At 38.2% G+C, this 24,941-nt stretch overlaps 1 protein-coding gene across 1 annotated transcript in view; it reads right to left on the bottom strand.

Annotated features, from left to right (window-relative positions):
• LOC138082304 (transmembrane protease serine 11A-like) overlaps positions 1-24,941 on the bottom strand; it is a 44,776-nt gene that overhangs the window by 13,581 nt on the left and 6,254 nt on the right. Inside the window, exons 3-4 of the mRNA XM_068975597.1 lie at positions 5,782-5,849; positions 3,685-3,845 (exon numbers count right to left, since the gene is read on the bottom strand). Of these exons, the coding sequence (XP_068831698.1) occupies positions 3,685-3,845; positions 5,782-5,849 (229 nt within the window). The remainder of the gene's footprint in view (positions 1-3,684; positions 3,846-5,781; positions 5,850-24,941) is intronic.

A 24,941-nucleotide genomic window follows, 5' to 3' on the forward strand; every position in this document is an offset into this window, starting at 1 on the left:
TAATTATTGGACAGAATCTAAGATAAAATTCTGTCATTTCCAACAAAGTTGGTAACCTGATAAGGGAAATACAAACATAAGTTGATGAATGGTTGCATGAAAAGTGGGATAGTTTTCAAAATAAAAGCGCTTAATAGGTAGAATGAGGATGGATGGTTTTACTTATTTCTACCAGTCCTATGTGTCTCAGACTCATATTCTCTACATTTAACTTCCCATTATGCACAGTAAGAATGTTTCTTTCCACTTACCTTCTATAAATTTCACTTGGGAAACTAATGATGATGAACTATACAAAGTGGGAGCTCTTGAGAATATCCAATAAACTCGTAAAAGGCATGACTAAATCATTATATAGTGAAGAATCAGTTGCTCAGTACAGATCCTCAGTCTTTATTTATAGAAGAAACTCGATTTTTGGTCAAATGTAGTTTTAAGGTAGTAAATTTGTTTTATTTTTTAAAACTATAGGCATACTTTGGAGATATTATGGGTTCAGTTCGAGACCACGGCAATAAGCAAATATCACAATAAAGCAAGTCAAAAATTTTTTTGTTTCCCAGTGCATTTAAAGTTTATGTTTACACCATTCTGTAGTCCATTAAGTGTGCATTATGTCTTAAAAAACAATATACATACCTTAATTAAAAAGTACTTTACTGCTAAAGCATGCTAACTGTCATCTGACAACACAGGATTGCCACAAACCTTCAATTTGTAAAAAAAAAAACACAACATCTGTGAAGTGCTATAAAGTGAAGTGAAATAAAATGAGGTATTTGAATATGCCCCATGTTAGTAATGCATTACAATGGTATAAATTTAAAATTCTTCAGTCAGAGCTTCTTCTGCTTAGTTTGAGCAAGATGCAACTCAGCTCTTTCCAGGAATGAGACCAGGGTACATGTAATAGTTGGGAGTTTCATTGGATTTTTGAGGAAAGCATTTTAGACAGAATGATTATACCTGAAGGTAAACTGCCCATATACAAGTGACTGACTATTGCAAATTACCAATTTTGACAAAATGGTTTTACTTTCTACGTTTAGGAGTGAAAACAAACATTAACACCTTAGTTTTGAACATGACCCTCTAACACACTTCTGAGTTGACAGTAATCGTATTCAGGGCTGTACACACTACAAGTAACATGATAAGGACTGGCCACATCAACAGCACATGGGTGATGAGCAGCTCTTCCACAGCCATGGTATTTGCAATTCAAAGGAGTCAATATTAATTTTGTTCTGACGTCACATCACAGGAAGGGTGCACACCACCCAGTTATTTGTCAAACCAAAAGACAGATTCTTGCCAGATTATGGATAAAATCTAGGGCTGCAAGGTTATTTCTAGACTTTGTCTAGAATTTCTGCAATTTTCCATTCATTTGAAATCCCCCAAATTAAGTATTGCCGGAGAGCAGTTTTTTTGTCTCCAAGGATTGCCTTGAGGATTCTAATCAGTTTTCTACCAAGTGAGCCTTTCCTAAGTGCTAGTAAATGCTGCTTTTTTCACATTTGGAAGTTTGGAAACCTTCAGGCTTCTAGTTTTTTCTACCACCAATTATTTGCATTAATGTTTTCAGGTTTCTAAAGCATATGCACAATTTTCTAGCTTTCTAATAGCCTATATGTTCAATATTATATTTTCTGTTTTCTTGTATATATTCTTTTTTTTAAGTTACTAACATTTCTTTCTTTCTTTTTTTTTTTTTTTTTACTTTACAATATTGTATTGATTTTGCCATACAACAACATGAATCTGCCATGGGTGTACACGTGTTCCCCATCCTGAACCCCCCTCCCACCTCTTGATATTTCTGTGACTTCAGGAAGAACAAATATTATATTTGCAAGATTATAGATGAGAAAGTGGAGGAAAAGGCATGATAGCCCTTTGGTGGACTTTGTAAATACAAGTCCTTTACGGAACTTGCGTAGTCCTGTAGTGACTCAGTGGAGTTAGAACGTCCTGCCCTTTAATCTACTATAGACATTAAAACAGACTACAGGTCACAAGCTGAACCTATAAGAAACAAAAAGCCCAGATACCCAATGGCCACTTCATGCTTCATGTCTGGTTTCAGATAGCTCAGGCTTTTAAGTTCCTTGCAAATTAACTGGTTATTTAAAATTATGTAGAACACATCTTGTAACTTATCACAACTTCCACTATTTCACAACCTTGATTCATTTGTTTCTCCACAAAGGAGAAAACAAAGAAGGCGGATTAAGCCCTTGAGAGGTTCTTCCCTCCTGGGTTGGGAGAGGTCCCCAGGTTCATTTCCTGACTAACTGACTCTGTCTCATCAGCACATCCCTGCCCATCCCATTCCCACAGATTTTATTTCCTGGTCAGGTTTCCTCCTATAGAGTCAGCCAGACCCTTGAAAGGGCAGGGCTTTCTGTTTCATGTCTGTTATGAATCACACTTACTCTGATTCTCTTCTGGTGTCCACTGGAATGTGTAGGGGAAATCTGTACTTGTCTTTCAGGAATAGATGCTTGTGGAAGCAGCTTAACGAACAGGGGTAAACAGGTTTTCAGGTTTCACTAGTGGCTTAGACGGTAAAGAATCCATCTGTGATGCAGGAGACGTGGGTTCAATCCCTGGGTTGGGAAGATCCCCTGAAGAAGTAAACAGCAACCCACTCCAGTATACTGGCCTGGAGAATTCCATGGACAGAGGAACATGGCAGACTACAGTCCATGGGGTTGCAAAGAGTCGGACATGACTGAGTGACTTTCACTTTTACTTTCAAACAGGTTTCTGTCTGGCTGGACTCCTGAGAATTTTTGGTATGCTAATATAAGGGGTGAATTTCTAAGAGGTCAATATTGTAGACCGCATTTCTAAAAAGTGTTTGACCAAAGAACACTTTTTTTTTCACATAAAGCCTCTCAAAAAATTAGCAATCTATCAACAGACTTGAATCTCTGCCGTTTGTAATTACTGGGTCTTTAACTAAATCTTTGCCCTTTTTAGTTACCAGAGTCCTTTCACTATAGATAGAAGGCCTAAAGCCCCTCTTTCACATCTTTAAAGATGAATTTGCCTAATTCATAAGAATAAAGAAGTTAAATGCTAAATGTAAAGGGCATAGAGAAGGGCCTCGATAAAAGTTACTTCTTTTAGAGAAGCAATGATGATGTAATTGTTCTTATAATTTCTAGTTTTGTGATTATTTTAATCACTACTTGTAAGATGGCTTTTAGTGGCTCCAAAGTTAGTTTATCATTTTCCCAAATGCCCAAAGGAAAAAAGTTAACACAAATTTCACAATTTCACTATTCACCGAAACTATTTCTATTTTTAAAGGGTAGCAACTGGGTTTATGTTTCTGAAACAGAAAAACAGCCATTGCTCAACACTTGGTGTTTTCACTTGCTTAATCATGGAGGCAGTGGATGGGTCAGATGAACTCTGTTAGTGATAAAGGTTTGCTTTTATTTCAGGACGAGTGCCAGTCAATTACTACAGGAAAAGCCACTTGACTAATTTCAGATATGCTTTTATCAGAGAACAGTAAAACCTTTAAAAGTCACTTTTTTAACTTGAATTTTTTTTCTATCTGAATTCTAGCTATTATTTGGAATGGAAATAATAGTAAATAAATTTATGATTAGACATAAAATAGACTTAATAGAGAACTTCACATCAAGTAGAAAGGTACCTACTTACCATTAACTTCTACTGATGAGGTGTTTATTGACAAGGCTCTTGTGTTCCTTATCTTCTCATCTAAGACGCTGCGGATTTTCCTATTTCTCACTGCACTTGGCTCAGCAGAGGGGAACTGGAACACCATAATGACATCTACTGTCGTCCCATCTTCCTCTGGACTATGACACAGAATAGAAAGGTACTTGTTCAAAGAATACATCCAGTATTATCCTACACTCTTTTTTTTGTATTTTATTCCCTTGAATTATGCCTCAATTGAAAGTGTCAGCAGCTGATTATCTCACATTGCTTCTCATTTATGTCACTCTGACTCAAGATTGTTTCATATATTCCCTCGTCATGTTCTCTTTTTGCTTGAAGTGAATTTTGCCATTAATTTGAAGGCTTGCTATAGCATTTGTATAAGACTCAGATACTACAATGTTATCAGCAAAATCATAAACCCTGAAGACTGGAAAAAACTTCAGTGGTGTCTTTGATCTATCACTCATGTGATACCTTCATCAGCTCTAAGCCTCCATGATACGTGGTCATCTCACCCCCGCAAGTAATTAAAATAATGAGAAATTTACTTCCATAAATAGGCTATTTCTCTTTGGTCAGCTTTGATTTTAAGAGAGTTCTTCACTTGGAGTTGAACATATCTCCCTAAAGCTTCCATTCCATAGGCTTATGTCTACCAGCTGGGACATACATAAAACATCAGTTCTCTCTTCCATGTATAGTATTTGAAGACACTGGTATTCTTGGTCTCTGAGTATTCTCCAAATTAAGCATATCCAATTCCTTGAACTTTTTCCATATAAACACTTTTAAGCCCCTTCACTTGAGGGGCTGGATTTTCATATATACTTAAAATATGAAAATCAAACAGTTAAAGGTCTTTTAACAAATGGAAAGCTATATGTTGATCCGCCACATTTCTTATTTTTATGCTTCAAAAGATCAAAGCTATAAAAAGCATGAAAGCCCTATTTTCCTGAATCCCTTGACTTTAAAAAAGAGGAAATGGTATCAATTTGAAGGGCTTTTATATACTGTGGTTCATTTAGGCTCTGGAATGTGAAGCTATAAATAATCAGAATTTTATGTCAAATTGGCAAATATCCCCTCTTCTTAAATCAGAGGGAAAACATTGTTTACCAGGTGGAATGCACCCACACAAAAACTTACAAAATGATAGTGACTACACATTCAAAGGAGTGCATAAGGCTATGATAATTTTGCTAGGATGTTATGGCAAGTCAGAATTTGAAAATGGAGGGCAGGAAACCTAGAAAGTTTCAGCAAAAACATGCTTTGTCTCTCCTAGATATTATAAAATGTATCAAATATATGTTGTAAAATCCTTCTGGAGGTCACTAGTTACTCGGTAAAGGTGTAAGAAACTTGGAGTCATTCTGCAAATAGGGCATTAGCCTATTGGTAAGAAAACTGATTATTATTTCCTTCAAATATATCCATCTGGATAGTCTCTTTTTTTTTTTTTTAAGAAAATGAGTCACACAGGCCCATAGGTTTGTATCTGTTACATACATGTTTTGCTATGAACTTTCCAGACAACTGAAACCTCTGAGGAATTTCTCAGTCTATATAAGTCTCCTCTTCCACCTCTACAAATGGAAATTTATTTCAACATTTATTTCAAATTTATTTCTTTGTGTTTGGGCATGCCTCCTGTCACTAGGGGTTCAATACAGGAAAGACTTGTGACCCTATTTTGTAGTCAACTTTGGCTCCTTAATATTTTTAAAATGACATATATATTGAAAGAATACAATTTGGTGCATGCAGTGACATGCTGCTGGGTTTTCTCAAGGCCTGGTTTCTGGTAGTTTCAGGCCTTACCATCCATCACTTGATGGGATTTGAATCCTGTTCTGTCACTTGGGGAATTTTGAACGTTTCACGTAACCTCCCAAAGTCTCAGTTTTTGCATTTACAAAATGATGGTGAGACTGTTGTTGCAATCATATTAATAAGAAGTCCTGGCCAAAAGCCAGTCTCGTAGAGGCAACAGTGTATAAAGGTTCCTGTCTCCTGTGCTTTTGGTCACTCTAGACTGTGAAGTCACCTTTGCCCAAGCATACATACGTCAGTTTCACTACTTGGTTCTTGATATAATGCTTGTTGAAGGCCGAATCTATAAATGTCTCATCCACCTGTTATTACAATAAAGAGAAACTATGTGTTAATAAGATATTTTATAATAAGAACAAACCACTGATTAAATGTTAAAGTAAAATAAAAATGTTTAACATGAGTAATATCATTATTTAAACCACTGGTTCTCAAATCTAACAGTGCAACAGAATCATTTTCAGAAAAAAAAGAAAAGACTTAAAGATGCTGGAGTGCCTCTGCCAGAGTTTTGGTTATAAATTACCCTGAGGAAACCTAGGCATTTGTAGTTGTAAAAATCTCCCAGATGACTCTAATATGCTGATGCAGGTATTTGGGATAGACATTATGCTCCTAAAATTCCATAGAAAGTGAAGCAGAAAGATGGAGAGCAGAGATGGGATATAGAGGGAGTCCTTGAGAGGTGGTAGAGAGAACCCTGGCTTAGTACTGGGTTTGAAGCCAACCTTTTCTGCTACTCATAAACTGGGTGACTGTGGGAAAGTTACTGAGCCAATTTGAGCCTCAGTATCCTAACATCTAAAACAAAGATGTTGATATGCTACTCATAGGATTGTAAAGATTAAACACATATAAAATGCTGGGTATATTTTGGTAGTAGCCTGTTGGTAGATCAGGTTAACACTCATCCTGGCATTGCAGGTCTCAGATTTCTTTGCAGGTCTTTGGATGTGAGTACAGGGAAGAAGTACTAGAGATTTAGGAAAGAGGCAATGATCTTTTAATTGTTGACTGTGAGCCCTAGAGTGGGCAAGGGAGGAAGAAAGAGTAAGGTGGGCTTGCAGGTTTAGGTCAAAGTTGTGTTATTCAGGTTATGGAAGAAAAACTACTGTTTTGGGTCTGTTTGAGCAGAATTTTAATCACCCGCTGAGGCATCATATTAGAACTGGACATGGAACAACTGACTGGTTCAAAATTGCGAAAGGGGTAGGTCAAGGATGAATATTGTCATCCTGCTTATCTAAATTATATGCAGAGTACCTTATGCAAAATGCCAGGCTAGAGGAATCAAAAGCTGGAATCAATATTGTTGGGAGAAATATCAGCAACCTTGGAGAAGGAAATGGCAACCCACTTCAGTATTGCTACTGCTGCTACTGCTGCTAAGTCGCTTCAGTCGTGTCCGACTCTGTGCGACCCCACAGATGGCAGCCCACCAGGCTCCTCCATCCCTGGGATTCTCCAGGCAACAATACTGGAATGGGTTGCCATTTCCTTCTTCAGTATTCTTGTCTGGAAAATCCCATGGATGGAGGAGCCTGGTAAGCTACAGTCCATTGAGTCTCAAAGAGTTGGACACGCCTGTGCAACTTCACTTTCACGTTCACTTTCAGATATGCAGGTGACAGCACTCTAATGGCAGAAAATGAAGAGGAACTAGAGTCTCTTGATGAGAGTGAAAGAGGAGAGTGAAAGTTCAGTCACTCAGTCATGTCCGACTCTTTGCGACCCCATGGGTCACAGCACGCCAGCCCTCCCTGTCCATCACCAACTCCCAGAGTTCACTCAGACTCACATCCATCGAGTCCGTGATGCCATCCAGCCATCTTATCCTCTGTCATCCCCTTCTCCTCCTGCCCCTAATCCCTCCCAGCATCAGAGTCTTTTCCAATGAGTCACCCTTCACATGAGGTGGCCAAAGTATTGGAGTTTCAGCTTTAGCATCATTCCTTCCAAAGAAATCCCAGGGCTGATCTCCTTCAGAATGGACTGGTTGGATCTCCTTGCAGTCCAAGGGACTCTCAAGAGTCTTCTCCAACACCACAGTTCGAAAGCATCAGTTCTTCGGCACTCAGCTTTCTTCACAGTCCAACTCTCACATCCATACATGACCATTGGAAAAATCATAGCCTCGACTAGATGGACCTTAGTTGGCAAAATAATATCTCTGCTTTTGAATACACTATCTAGGTTGGTCATAACTTTCCTTCTAAGGAGTAAGCGTCTTTTAATTCCATGGCTGCAATCACCATCTGCAGCGATTTTGGAGCCCCAGAAAATGAAGTCTGACACTGTTTCCAATGTTTTCCCATCTATTTCCCGTAAAGTGATGGGACCGGATGCCATGATCTTCGTTTTCTGAATGTTGAGCTTTAAGCCAACTTTTTCGCTTTCCTCTTTCACTTTCATCAAGAGGCTTTTTAGTTCCTCTTCACTGTCTGCCATAAGGGTGGGTGTCATCTGCATATCTGAGGTTATTGATATTTCTCCCAGCAATCTTGATTCCAGCTTGTGTTTCTTCCAGTCCAGCGTTTCTCATGATGCACTCTGCATATAAGTTAAATAAGCAGGGTGACAATATATAGCATTGATGTACTCCTTTTCCTATTTGGAACCAGTCTGTTGTTCCATGTCCAGTTCTAACTGTTGCTTCCTGACCTGCATACAGATTTCTCAAGAGGTAGGTCAGGTGGTCTGGTATTCCCATCTCTTTCAGAATTTTCCACAGTTTATTTTGATCCACACAGTCAAAGGTTTTGGCATAGTCAATAAAGCAGAAATAGATGTTTTTCTGGAACTCTCTTGCTTTTTCGATGATCCAGCGGATGTTGGCAATTTGATCTCTGGTTCCTCTGCCTTTTCGAAAACCAGGTTGAACATCAGGAAGTTCACAGTTCACATATTGCTGAAGTCTGGCTTTGAGAATTTTGAGCATTACTTTACTAGCTTGTGAGATGAGTGCAATTGTGCGGTAGTTGGAACATTCTTTGGCATTGCCTTTCTTTGGAATTGGAATGAAAACTGACCTTTTCCAGTCCTGTGGCCACTGCTGAGTTTTCCAAATATGCTGGCATATTGAGTGCAGCACTTTCACAGCAACATCTTTCAGGATTTGAAACAGCTCAACTGGAATTCCATCACCTCCACTAGCTTTGTTCGTAGTGGTGCTTTCTAAGGCCCACTTGACTTCACATTCCAGGATGTCTGGCTCTAGATTAGTGATCACACCATCATGATTATCTGGGTCTTGAAGATCTTTTTTGTACAGTTTTTCTGTGTATTCTTGCCACCTCTTCTTAATATCTTCTGCTTCTGTTAGGTCCATACCACTTCTGTCCTTTATCGAGCCCATCTTTGTATGAAATGCTCCCTATCTCTAATTTTCTTGAAGAGATCTCTAGTCTTTCCCATTCTGTTCTTTTCCTTTATTTCTTTGCATTGATTGCTGAAGAAGGCTTTCTTATCTCTTCTTGCTATTCTCTGGAACTCTGCATTCAGATGCTTATATCTTTCCTTTTCTCCTTTGCTTTCGCCTCTCTTCTTTTCACAGCTATTTGTAAGGCTTTCCCAGACAGCCATTTTGCTTCTTTGCATTTCTTTTCCATGGGGATGGTCTTGATCCCTGTCTCCTGTACAATGTCACGAACCTCATTCCATAGTTCATCAGGCACTCTATCTATCAGATCTAAGCCCTTAAATCTATTTCTCACTTCCACTGTATAATGAGTGAAAAAGTTCCCTTAAAACTCAACATTCAAAAACCTAAGATCATTGCATCCAGTTCCATCACTTTCATGGCAAACAGAAGGGAAAAAAGTGGAAGTAGTGACATATTTTATTTTCTTGGGCTCCAAAATCACTTCAGACTGTGACTGCAGCCATGAAATTAAAAGATGTTTGCTCCTTGGAAGATAAGCCATGATAAATGCAGACAGTATATTAAAAAGCAGTGACATCACTTTGCTGACAAATGTCCATACAGTGAAACCTATGGTTTTTCTAGTAGTCATGAACAGATGTGAGAGTTGGTTCATATGAAGGTTGAGCACCAAAGGATCGATGCTTTCGAACGGTGGTGCTGCAGGAGACTTTTGAGAGTCCCTTGGTCTGCAGAGATCAAACCAGACAATCCTAAAGAAAATCAACTTTGAATATTCATTAGAAGGACTAATGATGAAGCTGAAACTCCAGTACTTTGGCTACTTGATATGAAACACGGAGTCATTGGAAAAGACCCTGATGCTGGGCTAGATTGAAGGCAAAAGAAAGGGCTGACAGAGGATGAGATGGTTAGATCTATTGCTGACTCAGTGGACATAAATTTCAGCAAACTTTGGCAATTGGTGGAGGACAGAGGATCCTGGCATGCTATAGTCCGTAGAGTTACAAACAATAGGACACTACTTAGCAACTGAACAACAGCAACAAGGCACCATGATGCTGTGACATCACATGTAGAGTTTGGCTTGCAGTATCCGCTAGTGACCAGTGTCATCTGAATCCAGGCACTGATTTTCATATTTGACTGATGAGCCAAATGTGAAAAAACTACATCCTAAATCCTTAAGGAGGAGACAGGAAAAGTTTAACTCTTAATGAAAATAAAAAGAAGACTGTTTCAGAGATCAAGGAACAAGTTATGACTTTCTTAGCACTATCAGGCATTCGTAAAAAGCTTGATTAGGAAACAAAATATACACGATCTCCCTTATTCCTTATAATAACTATGAAATCAAAAATGTTTTGATTCTTATTTCATTTGAAGACAGAACTGACACATGGAGACATTGTGTGAATTTCCCTAGCATCATGTGGATTAATATAATGGGATTTAAATGTAGGTTTCTGTCTTTACATTCATCTCTTATCAATCACACAACCTCCTTGTTAAATATAATGTACATTTTACTTCAATTTCTATCAAAGAACATATGACAATAAGTTATAGCATAAACAGTTGATTGACTTAAAGTGTAAAACTTGTAAATGTATATTTGGTAATATATTTTTTACACTTTCCATCCAAGGCAGTATTTAGAAAACAGAGAAATTGCTTGTATCCAGAATATACACTCATTTGACTTTAAATAAGAAAAGTTTAAATGGGCTGAAGAAATGTGGGGTTCATATGTTAGAAATGAAATTGTTTGGTAAGATATATTTTCGTAAGAGTGATATTATTTTAATCATTCCTTTTGTGGTACTCAGAGCCAGTCCTGTTACTCAGTATCTGGGGGAAATACAAAAGAAAAGAAAAGGCTAACCAAAAACAAAGGGGAGAAAATTGACCAATATTAAAAGGAGTAAAAGTAAATTTCTTTAGGCATTTAAAATAGTCTGGTTTGTAGTTATCCTCTGAAATTCTACCCACAGTAGATCCCTTGGCTGTTTGTGACTTGTTGGTAAAAGTATTGGATTAAGTTTTTGACTCCGGATAACATCATTCATCTGGCAAAGTGCCTGCTGAGGAGACTATCCAGCCCCAGCATCCATTCCATCTTTGAACAGTTCAGCTGTCTGGGAAGGTAAGCAATAAAAGAATAACACAGGAAGAATCTAGGTAGAAGTAACTTTTGTAATCACAGAAATATAGAAGTTTCTTCTCTATAGTTCAAATTCCAGTACCTGTCCCTGTAAAGTCTCATTGCTTGGGCCTGGGGTGAAGCCCAGAATTTTATGTGAGCCATATAGCCTGGTCTGGTGTGAAGCCCAAAATCTTAAGGTGATCCATGTAGCCAGGAAAACAGCTTGAGAAATACTGGGGGACAGAGACTGGCTAAGAAGTTCCTACGCCAAAGGAATTTAAAACGGGAAATCAGAGAAAACATGCTGCTGCTGCTGCTGCTAAGTCACTTCAGTCGTGTCCGACTCTGTGCGACCCCATAGACGGCAGCCCACCAGGCTCCACCGTCCCTGGGATTCTCCAGGCAAGAACACTAGAGTGGGTTGCCATTTCTTTCTCCAATGCATGAAAGTGAAAAGTGAAAGTGAAGTCGCTCAGTCATGTCTGACTCTTAGCAACCCCATGGACTGCAGCCTACCAGGCTCCTCTGTCCATGGGATTTTCCAGGCAAGAGTACTGGGGTGGGTTGCCATTGCCTTCTCCCGAGAAAACATGAATGCAAACTTTATTGCTGAATAGAGTTTATATATGAACCTGCTTTCTAGAGATCCTCTAAAAATGTTTCCCTGGCAGATTAAGCCCTCTTTCATCAAATAATCTGCCAACACTTTGGCATTCTAATTCTGAATTCTTAGAAGTTTCAAAGGACAGTTTTTAAAGCTGTGTGCCAACTTGTTATAAATTTATTATTTGTATAACTTAATAGATTTAGTGATTTATAAATCTATCTTTCTCCCTTTTGGGGGCATTTGCAGAGTTTTGTGATTGGAGTTAGTCTCCTAACATTGAATAAAAGTCCCTCTTTCAGGGTGGTACCTCTTTATGTATGATGATTTTGAAATACTGGAAGTTGAACTGAGATTAAATTATAAGAGGGCAACTGAAGGTTAGTTGTGTGTTTAATGAAAGAGTTAGGGAGAGGCTTTCCACTCAAACAAATAGACACACCCAGCCATTGAACTCTCATTCCCAAACAAACTCTGTTCACACATGTAGCCTGTCTTTCATTTTAGATGCTTTCACCATCTGCCACTGATCCCCCCCTGCCACCTATTAGCACCACCATTATCTTTCATGCTTGGGAGCAGTGTTCTCAGGCATGGCTCTTGTTTCCTGGCATGCTTGCCTTTCTCAGACTATTCCTTTGGTCTGTGGCTCTCTCTCTACCCTGCTAGTTTTACTTTTCTGAATCTCCTTCAAGGTCTATTTCAGATAAGACCTGCTTTGGGTTAATTCCTTAAACCTCAAAGTAATCTTTCCTTTTTCTCTCTTAATTGTTCTTAGGTGAAGTCGTTCAGTCGTCTCCGACTCTTTGCGACCCCGTGGAAGTGTAACCTACTAGGCTTCTCCATCCATGGGATTCTCCAGGCAAGAATACTGGAGTGGACTGCCATTTCCTTCTCCAGGGGATCTTCCCGACCCAGGGATCGAACCCAGATGTCCCGCACTGGAGGCGGACGCTTTAACCTCTGAGCCACCAAGGAAGACATAATTGTTCTTATCCCTCTTATATCTTTTACTCCTTAATATAGTTGCTTATGCTAATACATTATCTCCTCTGAAGGTGAAAATCGCTCAGTCGTGTCAAACTCTTTCAACCTCATGGACTATACAGTCCATGGAATTCTCCAGGCCAGAATACTGGAGTGGGTAGGCTTTCCCTTATCCAGGAGATCTTCCCAATCCAGGGATCAAATCCAGGTCTCCTGTTTGCAGGCGATTTCTTTACCAGCTGAGCCACAAGGGAAGCCCTCTACTAAACTGCAGACTCTTTATGGATAGGGACAATCAGTCTTTTCATACTCTACAGTATGTAGGAATGTAGCATGGTTTTTTGAATGAATTAATAAAAGAAAGAGAATTTATTGAAAGCCTTGCATTTACCTTGCATTTGGATCACACCTGGTAGCTCAGTGGTAAGAATCTGCCTGCAAAGCAGGTGAATCTGTAGATTCAATTGTGGGTTCAGTCCCTGGGTTGGAAAGATCCCCTGGAGAAGGAAATGGCAACCCATTCCAGTATTCTTGCCTGGAAAATTTTATGGACAGAGGAGCCTGATGGGCTACAGTCTATGGGTCAAAAAGAGTCAGACACGACTTAGCAACTAAACAACAATACTGCTTGCATTTATTTACCAGGAGGTTTTTAATTAGCATTTTTAAATGAGATTTAGCCAGATTGAGATCAATGCTCCTAGAGAAAAAATAAAACTGCCCATGAATATTTGAGGGGAATTTTTCCTCCTAGTTGACTTTTTCAGTAATTTGATTCCTGACGTGAATAAGCAATGTGTAATGATTACCCATCTCCAAAGGTGGTCTATATTCTTTGCCCTTTAAAAATAAGGATAATAATCTTGATAGTCCTTATTGAAATCCTTTAAGCTTGCTAAGCTATCTATATAAAAACCACTTTTTCAAAATCCAAAATTTAAGAACTGTGAATGATTATCCTAAGCCTGTATGGAACATGGCCAACATGAGCACTGGTGGTGCTCACAGGATTTTAGAGACTTATTGGTCTCTTGGTCTCTTTAGCCCCCAGGGAACTATAAAAAGAACAAACTAATCCCAAGGCTAGCAGAAGGAAAGAAGTATTAAAAATCAGAACAGAAATAAGTAAAATAAAGATTATAAAAACAATAGAAAAGATCAGCAAAACTAAGCTGTGTTTTTGAAAGGATAAATAAAATTGAAAAGCTTTAGTGAGAATATCTAAAAGAGAGAAGGCTCAAATAAAAAAAAAATGAAAGAGTAGATGTTATAACACAGAAATACAAAGGATCATAAAGACTACTGTGAACAGTTCAGTTCAATCATTCAGTCGTGTCTGACTCTTTGTGACCCCATAGACTGCAGCATGCCAGGCTTCCTTGTCCATCACCAACTCCTGGAGCTTACTCAAACTGATGTCTAGTGAGCCAGTGATGCCATCCAACCGTCTCATCCTCTATCGTCCCCTTCTCCTCCCGCCTTCAATCTTTCCCAGCATCAGGGTCTTTTCCAATGAGTCAGTTCTTTGCATCAGGTGGCCAAAGTATTGGAGTTTCAGCTTTAGTATCAGTCTTTCCCATGAATATTCAGGACTGATTTCCTTGAGGATGGACTGTTGGATCTCCTTGCAGTCCAAGGGACTCTCAAGAGTCTTATCCAGCATCACACTTCAAAAGCATCAGTTCTTCAGTGCTCAGCTTTCTTTATAGTCTGATTCTCACATCCATACATGACTACTGGAAAAGCCATAGCTTTGACTAGATTGACCTTTGTTGGCAAAGTAATGTCTCTGCTTTGTAATATGCTATCTAGGTTGGTGATAGGTTTTCTTCCGAGGGGCAAGCATCTTTTAATTTCATGGCTGCAGTCACCATCTGCAGTGATTTTGGAGCCCCCCAAATAAAGTCTGTCACTCTTTTCATTTTTAACCCATCTATTTGCCATGAAGTGATCTGACCAGATGCCATGATCTTAGTTTTCTGAATATTGAGTTTTAAGCCAACTTTTCACTCTCCTCTTTCATTTTCATCAAGAGGCTATTTAGCTCTTCTTCATTTTCTGCCATAAGGGTGGTGTCATCTGCATAACTGAGGTTATTGATATTTCTCCCAGTAATCTTGATTCCAGCTTGTGCTTCATCCAGCCTGGCATTTGGCGTGATGTACTCTGTATACAAGTTAAATAAGCAGGGTGACAATATACAGCCTTGATGTACTCCTTTTCCTATTTGAAACCAGTTTGTTGTCCCACGTCCAGTTCTAACTGTTGCTTCTTGACCTGCATACAGATTTCTCAGGAGGCAGGTCAAGTGGTCTGGTATTGCCGTCTCTTTAAGAATTTTCCACTGTGAACAGTTATACACCAGCAAATTGGATAATCTAGAAGAAATGGATACATTCCTCGAAAAATACAATGAAGACTGAGTCATGAAGAAATAAAAAATCTGAGACCAATGATGAGTAAGGAGATAAAGCAGTAATAAAAAAGGAAAAGCCTTTTTCTCAAAATGAAAAGTCTAGGACCTGATGGTTTCACTGGTGAATTTTACCAATCATTTAAATAAGAGTTGATGACATTCCTTTTCAAACTCTTCCAAAAAACCAGAGAAGAAGGAACACTCCCAAACCCAAATTGAGTGGCCAGCCTTACCTTGGTATCAAAGCCAGTAAGGATACTATGAGAAAAGAAAACTGCAAATATTCCTGGTGCAAAAATTCTCAACAATGTATTAAACAAAACTCAACAGCATATTGGGAGGATAATATACCATAATTAAGTGAGACTTATCTCTGAGAAAAGTTAATTAAACAGTCAATCCTAAGGGAAAGCAACCCTGAATACTCATTGGAAGGACTGATGGTGAAGCTGAAGCTCCAGTACTTTGGCCACCTGATGTGAACAACCAATTCAATGGAAAAGACCCTGATGCCAGGAAAGATTGAAAGCAAAAGGAGAAGAGGGTGGCAGAAGATGAGATGGTTGCATAGCATCATTGATTCAATGGACATGAACTTGGATGAATTCTAGGAAATGGTGAGAGATAGGAAAGCCTGGCATACTGTAGTCCATGGGGTCACAAAGAGTTGGACATGACTTAGTGACTTAACAACAACGATCTTTGGGATGCAAGCTTGGTTCAACATATGCAAAACAATAAATGTGACACAACACATCAATAGGATGAAAGATAAAATCATATAATCACCTCAGTAGATGCAGAAAAAGCATTTGAAAGAATACAAGGTTCTTTTAAGATAAAAACACTAAACAAATCACATGTAAAAGGAACATAACACAAGAAAGGCCATATATGACAAAGGCACAGCTTACACCAAACTCAACCATAAAAGATTGAAAACTTTCCCTCTATGATCAGGAGCTAGACAAGAATGGTGCCCATTCTCACTATTCCTATTCACTGTGGTACTAGGAGTTCTAGCCAGAGGAAACAGGCAAGAAAAATAACAGAAGCATCCAAACCAGAAAAGAAGAAGTAGAATTGCCTTATTTTCAGATAATATAATTTTACATAGAAAATCTTAAAGATGCCACTGAAAAGCTGTTGGAACTGGTCAGTGAATTCCACAAAGTTGCGTACATATCAATGGAGAAATCAAACATATAGAATTCACATATAGAAATCAGTTTTGTTTCTATACACTAACAACAGAATATCTAAAGAATAAATAAAACAGTCTTATTCATAATAGCATCAAAAATAATAAAATACCTTGGGATAAATTTAACCGAAGAGGTGAAAGATCTTAACACTAAAACTGCAAGACTTTGGTGAAAGGAACTCTTGCACACTCTTTTTGGGAATGTAAATTGATATAGCCACTTTGGAAAAGAGCATGGACATTCCTTAAAAAATTAAAAATAAACTACCATATGAGCCAGCAATCCTCAGTTCAGTTCAGTTCAGTAGCTCAGTCATATCTGACTCTGCAACCCCATGGACCACAGCATGCCAGGCCTCTCTGTCCATCACCAGCTCCTGGAGTTTACCCAAACTCATGTCCATTGAGTCGGTGATGCTATCCAACCATCTCATCCTCTTTCATCCCCTTCTCCTGCCTTCAGTCTTTCAGAGCATCAAGGTCTTTTCACATGAGTCAGCTCTTCACATCAGGTGGCCAAAGTATTGGAGTTTCAGCTTTAGCATCAGTCTTTCCAATGAACACCCAGGACTGATCTCCTTTAGGATGAACTGGTTGGATTGACTTCTGGGTATGCATTCAAAGAAAATTAAAACAGGATCTCAAAGAGATATTTGCACTCCCATGTTCCTCACAGCATTATTACAGTAGCTAAGATATAGAAACAGCCTAACTGTTCATGAAAAAATAAGTGGTTAAAGACATAGTTGACCCTTGAAAAATGTTGGGGCTAGGGGTGCTGAACCTCTGTGCGATTGGAAGTCCCCGTAAAACAAATAATTTGCCCTACATATCCACAGTTCCCATATAAATATTTTCTTTCTACTCATGGCTCTGCATCTATGGATTCCACCAACTATGGTTGAATCATGTAATCCTACTGAATTTACTAATGAAAAAAAATCTGCATATAAGTGGGCCCTTGAAAATCAAACCTGCATTGTTCAAAGGTTAGTTGTACATTCTATAGCCATGATAAAGAATGAAATTCTGCCATTTATGACAACATGGATGGATTTTAAGGGCATTATGCTATGTGAAATAAGTCAAACAAAGACAAATACTTTACTAAGTTACTTACATGTGAAATCTAAAAAGTTGAACTCATAGAGACAGGTAGCAGAACGATAGTTACCAGGCTAGAGGATGGGGAAAATGCAGAAATATTGATTAGAGTACAAGCTTCCGGTTATAAAATGAATATGCTCTTGGATCTCTTGTATATTGCAGTGATTATACTTAACAACATTGTGTTATATATCCTAAAGCTGCTAAGAGAGTAGATCTTAAATGTTCTCACCCAAAAAAGGAAATAACTATGTGATATGATGGAGATGTTACAGTGGTAATCATTTAGCAACATAAGTGTATCATATCATCAAATTTCACATGTTATATGTCAATTATGTATTAATAAAGCTGAAAAAATTGATACAAGAAAATGAAGAAACTAAAGATGAAGCATCTTTATATAATTAGTAATGTAATCCCAATGTGTTGGCTGAGTAAAAGTGATCTAATACAACATGTAGATTTATAATATGTATGGATTTAAAAATTAAATGGGAGAAGAACTGATGTAGAGCTGAACTTTCTGTTATAGTTGAGTCCCTTCCTGACAAGTAGAAAAATTTAGTGGACAGAGCACATGTTAGAGTTAACCTATACGCTCCAAATCTCACCTACACGATTTACAAACTGTGCACTTTAGCTTCAGGAGCTTAATTCTCTTATCTATAAAGTGTGAATAACAATGCCTCCTTTGCAATGTTTTATTGAAGATCAGACATGAAATATACAACTAGCTTTTTTCTTTAAGAATTAAAATTAAATACACTGAAGGCAGAGGTTGTGATACACATTTTCCTCTATTAGTCATTCCTAATCTTCAGTTACAAAATGGATGTGAGTTTGAGCTCCCAAGTAAGAATTCATTATATTCTTCATCCAATTTTTCTGAACCTCTGAACATGAAGCTTTTGTTGTTGTTGTTGTTGTTCTTGTTTTATTTTCTTCTCTAGACTTTCAAGTTCAATCACTCCTCTCAGAACAGGACCATAGCCCTACACCAGGCATTGGGCCTCTTACTCCTATTACCTTATGCAACTCCAAACTTTAGATAGTCTAATACCTTTGCTAAATTTTTTACTTTGACCCGGTTGCCTTTTCTCAAGAGAAGAGCATCCTGCTTCAGAGAGCCAAGTCTCTCACTGGTGCTTCAATTTCTTTATAGAGTGTTCCTGAACTATGTCTTCTCCTTACATCACTTTCTGTTTCCAAGTTCTTTGTCTCTACAACTCTAGACACATAATCTCAAGGATAGTTTGAGGATCATTTTAGGCCCTGTTCTGGTGTTCCTGGGCACAAGGAAGATAAAATTCAGAACTACTTTGGGTACAGGAGTCATGTGTTTTTTTTTGGAGACAACCCTAAGAAAGTTTCTAACCAGTGCCATTATTGTCAGTTCAGATGGTGGTTACATAGTTGACCGTTGAACAACCTGGGGAGTTAGGGCAAAAATATGCATATAGCTCACAGTTGGTCCTCTGTATCCCTGGTTCTGCATTTGTGAGTTCAACCAACCACTAATCATGCAGCACTATAGCATGTATTTGTTTTAAAAATCTGCATATAAGTGGCCTGTGCAGTTCAAACCCATGTTGTTCAAGGGTCAACTGTAATTGAAAGAGAAAAATATAACACAGATAATTACTTGATTTCTGGTGTTTTGTGGGATGGTAGATAGGAAATAAAATCATGCAGATGATTCTTACAGATGACAAAAATTTATTAAGAAAATGTAATATTAAATCCTAACTACATTGCTTACTAGCTGAATGACCTTGGGTAAATTAACTTTGATACCTTGATTTTCTCATCTATAAAACTGTGATAATGATTGTACTTACTTCATAAGTTTGTTTTTTGAGAATTAACTAAAATAATACAGATACAGTGGTTAAGGTGCTAAGCTAATTGAGAGCTTGGCATTCAACACATGTTAACTAATGTTATTGTTAGAATGTTACAAGTTTTTGGTTTTCACATTTGTAGTGATGCTATACTTTGAAAATATTTCTGAAATATATTTCTTCAAATGAAGTGCTCCCTTAGTCAGTGATCCTACTCAAACTTATAATAATAATGAAAAAGACCTACCTATTTGGGAATATCATAGTGTCTGGTTACTGGAGTCTTATCTGAAGAATAATATGAAAGATGAGATATGTCCTTGCTACTATCTAGTAACTGGAATGGATTTTAGTAGAATCTGAGCATGAACTCATTTCTGTTTTGCGTCTCCATTTCCATTCAAATCAGTAAATCCTGAAATATGAGGAAGAACAAGATCTACAACCTGTCTTTCTTGGCTGTTTAATTAGCACTCACATAGATCAGAGAGGAGAATCTGGTTTATTCATTGGGAGTTAGCAACAATACACAGGGGTGGCTCTGGATGAGGCCTGAATACTTCCTAGAATTCTCCTAAAGGTAAATTCATGGGGAGTGGAGGGAAAGGGACACCATCTAACTTAAACAGGGCTAAAATAATACACAACCTTTCTCGACCATGTGAACCCTAGTTGATCCTCTTTGAAGTTCTTCTGCACTTATTGTCCTCAATGGACAATTTAGTCCTTAATTATATCATGTGGTGCTATTCAGTTAATGTGTGTTTCTATCATCACTCCAAAGAGATGGAAAGGAGTTTGAAGAGGTGGATTGTGTTTCCTTTACTGTAAGACTCAGGGGCTAAAAATTGTCATGAGCTGAATAATCATATATTTCATAGATTGTTTAGTTAGTTACATTGGGAAAACTAGCTCACTACCTGGGTTCCTACCTAACATCACATTCAAAAGTAGACTTAAGATGCATTTAAAAACCTTCTGTAAAAGGTAAAAGTATAAGTTTAATAGAATGAAAGTACGGTAAAATAATTTTATGACTTAAAAAGAGGAAATAAATTCTTTTAAAAATTTATGGGCAGATAAAACTGGTAAATATGATTCCTTTAAAATTATGGACTTCTGTTTTTTGAAGGACAATATGGCTCAAATTAATAAAAAATGGAATGGATAAGTGCAATGTCTATTACAAAAAACTGTTTACATGTACAAAACATAAGAAAATCTTACAAAGCAAGATTTTAATAATCTAATAAAACAGCTATAATAGAATAATAGGCAAACAATAAGAACAGTTTTTAAAATGTATTTATTTTTAATTGGAGGACACTTGCTTTACAATATTTTGTTGGTTTCTGCCATACATCAACATGAATCAGCCATAAGTATACATATGTCCTCTCCCTCTTGAACCTCCTTCCCATCTCCCACCCCAACCCACCCCTCTATATTGTCACAGAGAATCAGGCTTAGCTCCCTGCTCATTAGCAACTTCCCATTATCTATTTTCCACATGGTAATGTATGTATTTCAATGCTACTCTCTCAATTCGTCCCAACTTCTCCTTCCCCTGCAGTGTCCATGAGTCTATTCTTTATATATGAGTCTCTATTTTTGCCCTGTGAATAGGTTTATCAGTGCCATTTTCTAGATGACATATATATGTATTAATACATGATATTTGTCTGTCTCTTTCTGAGTAACTTGTATAACTAGCTCTAGGTTCATCCACTTTACTAGAACTGACTCAAATTTGAAGACCTGGACGTTTTTAGAAATGGAAGTCTGAAAGGCTGACAAGTATATGGCAGTGATGCACAATTGAAATATGCAATAGAAAAATGCAAATTAAACTATGAATAAGATACACTTTTAATGCCTATTACACTGGCTGTAATTAGAAAGCCAAATGTTACCAAGTGTTGACAAAGATAAGGGGACATAGGAATCCTCATGCACTACAGATGGGAGTGCACACTAATTCAGCCATTTTGAAGAGCAATTCAGCATCAATTATTCAGATTAAGTGTATGCACACCCAATGAGCCAGTCATTCTGCTTCCAGAAGAACTGGAATGGATCCATAAAGGGATAAGTAGGAGGATGCTTAGTTCAGTCTTTCTTGAGATGATGGACAAGAGATCAGTATTGCAGATATACACTTGTTGTTTAGTTGCTAAGTCATGTCTGATTTTTCGCAACCCCATGGACTGTAGCCCACCAGGCTTCAATGTCCATGGAATTTTTTCCCAGGCAAGAATACTGGAGTAGGTTGCCATTTCCTTCTTCAGAGGATCTTCCTGACTCAAAGATTGAACCCACACTTCCTCCATTGTGGATTTTAGTGACAGTAATTATAGAGTTAAGATTCCAAAGAAAACAAGGGTTTATTGATGTTGTTGTTTAGTCACTAAGTCATGTCTGTTTCTTTGCAATCCCATTGATGGTAGCCTGCCAGGCTCCTCTGTCCATGGGATTTACCAGACAAAATACTGGAGTGGATTACCATTTCCTTCTCCAAGATATACACTACAACTCATTATACAGGAGTTAATAGAAATGATTTAAATGTAAATATATCAATATGGATAGAGTTAAAAAAACAGATCTGGGTAAAAAAGTATTAAACAAAAATGATGCAATGGTCAAATATTTGCTTCCTGCCCAATTCATAGAAGCCCCCTTGTGACTCAGACAGTAAAGAGTTCGGCCTGCAAGGCAGGAGACCTGGGTTTGATCCCTAGGTTGGCAAGATTTTCCTGTGCCTGGAAAATCCCATGGATGGAGGAGCCTGGCAGGTACAGTCCATGGGGTTGCAAAGAATCAGACATGACTGAGCGACTTCACTTTTCAATTCATATGTTGAAGTTCTAACCTGCAACATGAAGGTCTTAGAAAGTGGGGCCAGTAAGTGAAATTGGAGAAAAGATGGCAGAATAGAATGATGTGAGTTCACCTTCTCTCACAAAAACACAACTACCTGCTGAATAGCCATCCACATAAAGAGTAGAATCTATCAGAAAAAATATTCTACGTGCAAAGACAAAGAAAACATATCACAAGCTATTAGAAGGAGCACATTTACTATATAATCAAACCCCATACTGGCTGGATGGGCTTCTCACAAATTGGAAAATAAATACATTTCAGAAGTTCTCCGATAAGAGTGAAAGTTCTGAGTCCCACATTAGGCTCTGGGGTTCTGGCGTTGAGAAGGGGAGGCCCCAGAGCATTTGTCTTTGAAGGCCAGCAGGGCTTGAGTGCAGGGTCTCTGCAGGACTTGAGGAAATAGAGACTCTACTCTGGGACAGTTCACACAAATTTTCATATGCACTGGGACCCAGGGCAAAGCAGTGACTCCATAGGAGCCCATAGATCTACCTGAAAGTCTTAGAGAGTCTCTTGGGGAGCCAAGAATCAGGTGTGGCCCACTGGCAAGGCAAGGACTTTGATGATGAGAATATTCCTTGGTGTGTGCTCCAGGGATTGCCATTTTTGCATGGAGACCTGGCCCCACCCAACAGCCTGTAGACTCCAGTCCTGGAATACTTCAGACCAAACAACCAACAGGGTGGGATCACAGCCCCATCCATCAACAGACGGGCTTCCTAAAGCTTTCCAGAGCCCACAGCCACATCTAAAGATTGACAGTAACACAATGATGGTGGGGGACTTTTACATTCCACTTACATCAGTGGACAGATCATCCAGGTTGAAAATCAATAAAGAAGCACCGGTCTTAAATGATGTATTAGGACAAATGGACTTAAATGATGTTTATAGAGCATTCTGTCTGAAAACAGCAGAATACACATGCTTCTCAGGTGCACATGGACCATTCTCCAGGATAAATCACATGCTGGGTCACAAGGCAAGCCTTGGTAAATTTAGGAAGATTCAAATCACATCAAGCATCATTTTCAACCACAACAGTATGAGATTAGAAATAGATCATGGCAACCCACTCCAGTATTCTTGCCTGGAGAATCCCATGGACAGAGGAGCCTGGTGGGCTATGGTTCATAGTGTTGCAAAGAGTCAGACATGACGGAAGTGACAGCATGCACATAAGAAAAAAGCTAAACATTACAAACACATGAAGGCTAAACAATATGTTACTAAACATATTGGGGAAGTCCAATACAATATGACCTCAGGAAATAAGAATCTCAAACAACCTAACTCGACACCAAGGCAACTGCAGAAAGAAGAATAAGTAAAACCCAAAATCAGTACAAGGAAAGCAATCAAAAAATCAGAGTAGAAATAAATAGAGAAGAAGAAAAGAACAGAAAAGATCAATGAAACTAAAAGCTTGTCCTTTGAAAAGACAGAAGTAACTGATAAACTTTTAATCAGACTTATCAAGACAAAAAAGGAGAAATTTAAATAAATAACACTAGAAATATAAAAGAAGTTACACAGACACAGCAGATGCTTTAACCTCTGAGCCACCAGGGAAGCCCAGACACAGAAATACAAAGGATAATAAAGAGACAGAAGTAACTATTACAAGCAACTATATGCCAATAAAATGGACAACCTAGAAGAAATGGACAAATACTGAGAAAGGTACAGTTTTATGAGACTAAACCAGAAAGAAAAAGAAAACATGAACAGACTAATCACAAGTACTGAAATTGAAACTATGATTAAAAATCTCCCAACAAACAAAGTCCAGGACCAGATGACTTCACAGGTGAATTTTATCAAATGTTTAGAGAAGACTTAACACTTATTCTGAAACTATTCCAAAATTTACAGAGGAATGAATACCCAAACTCATTCTTTGAGATTAGCATCACCCTGATACCAGAACCAAAGATATATATATATATATATATATATATATATTTTTTTTTTTTAAATTTTACTTTATTTTACAATACTGTATTGGTTTTGCCATACATCAACATGAATCCACCACGGGTGTACACGTGTCCCCAGTCCTGAACCCCTCTCTCACCTCCCTCCCCATACCATCTCTCTGGGTCATCCCAGTGCACCAGCCCCAAGCATCCTATATCCTGCATCAAACCTAGACTGGCGATTCATTTCTTATATGATATTATATATGTTTCAATGCCATTCTTCCAAATCATCCCACCCTCTCCCTCTCCCACAGAGTCCAAAAGACTGTTCTATATATCTGTGTCTCTTTTGCTGTCTCACATACAGGGTTATCATTGGCATCTTTCTAAATTCCATATATATGTGCTAGTATACTGTATTGGTGTTTTTCTTTCTGGCTTACTTCACTCTGTATAATTGGCTCCAGTTTCACCTACATCATTATAACGGATTCAAATGTATTCTTTTTAATGGCTGAGTAATACTCCATTGTGTATATGTACCACAGCTTTCTTATCCATTCATCTGCTGATGGACATCTAGGTTGCTTCCATGTTCTGGCTATTATAAACAGTGCTGTGATGAACATTGGGGTACACATGTCTCTTTCAATTCTGTTTTCCTTGGTGTGTATGCCCAGCAGTGGGATTGCCGGGTCATAAGGCAGTTCTATTTCCAGTATTTTAAGGAATCTCCACACTGTTCTCCATAGTGGCTGTACTAGTTTGCATTCCCACCAACAGTGTAAGAGGCTTCCCTTTTCTCTACACCCTCTCCAGCATTTATTGCTTGTAGACTTTTGGACTGCAGTCATTCTAACTTTTGTGAAATGGTACCTCATAGTGGTTTTGATTTG

Source organism: Capricornis sumatraensis, chromosome 7 (assembly GCF_032405125.1).
Source record: "Capricornis sumatraensis isolate serow.1 chromosome 7, serow.2, whole genome shotgun sequence".
In the NCBI taxonomy this organism is placed as follows: Eukaryota; Metazoa; Chordata; class Mammalia; order Artiodactyla; family Bovidae; genus Capricornis; species Capricornis sumatraensis.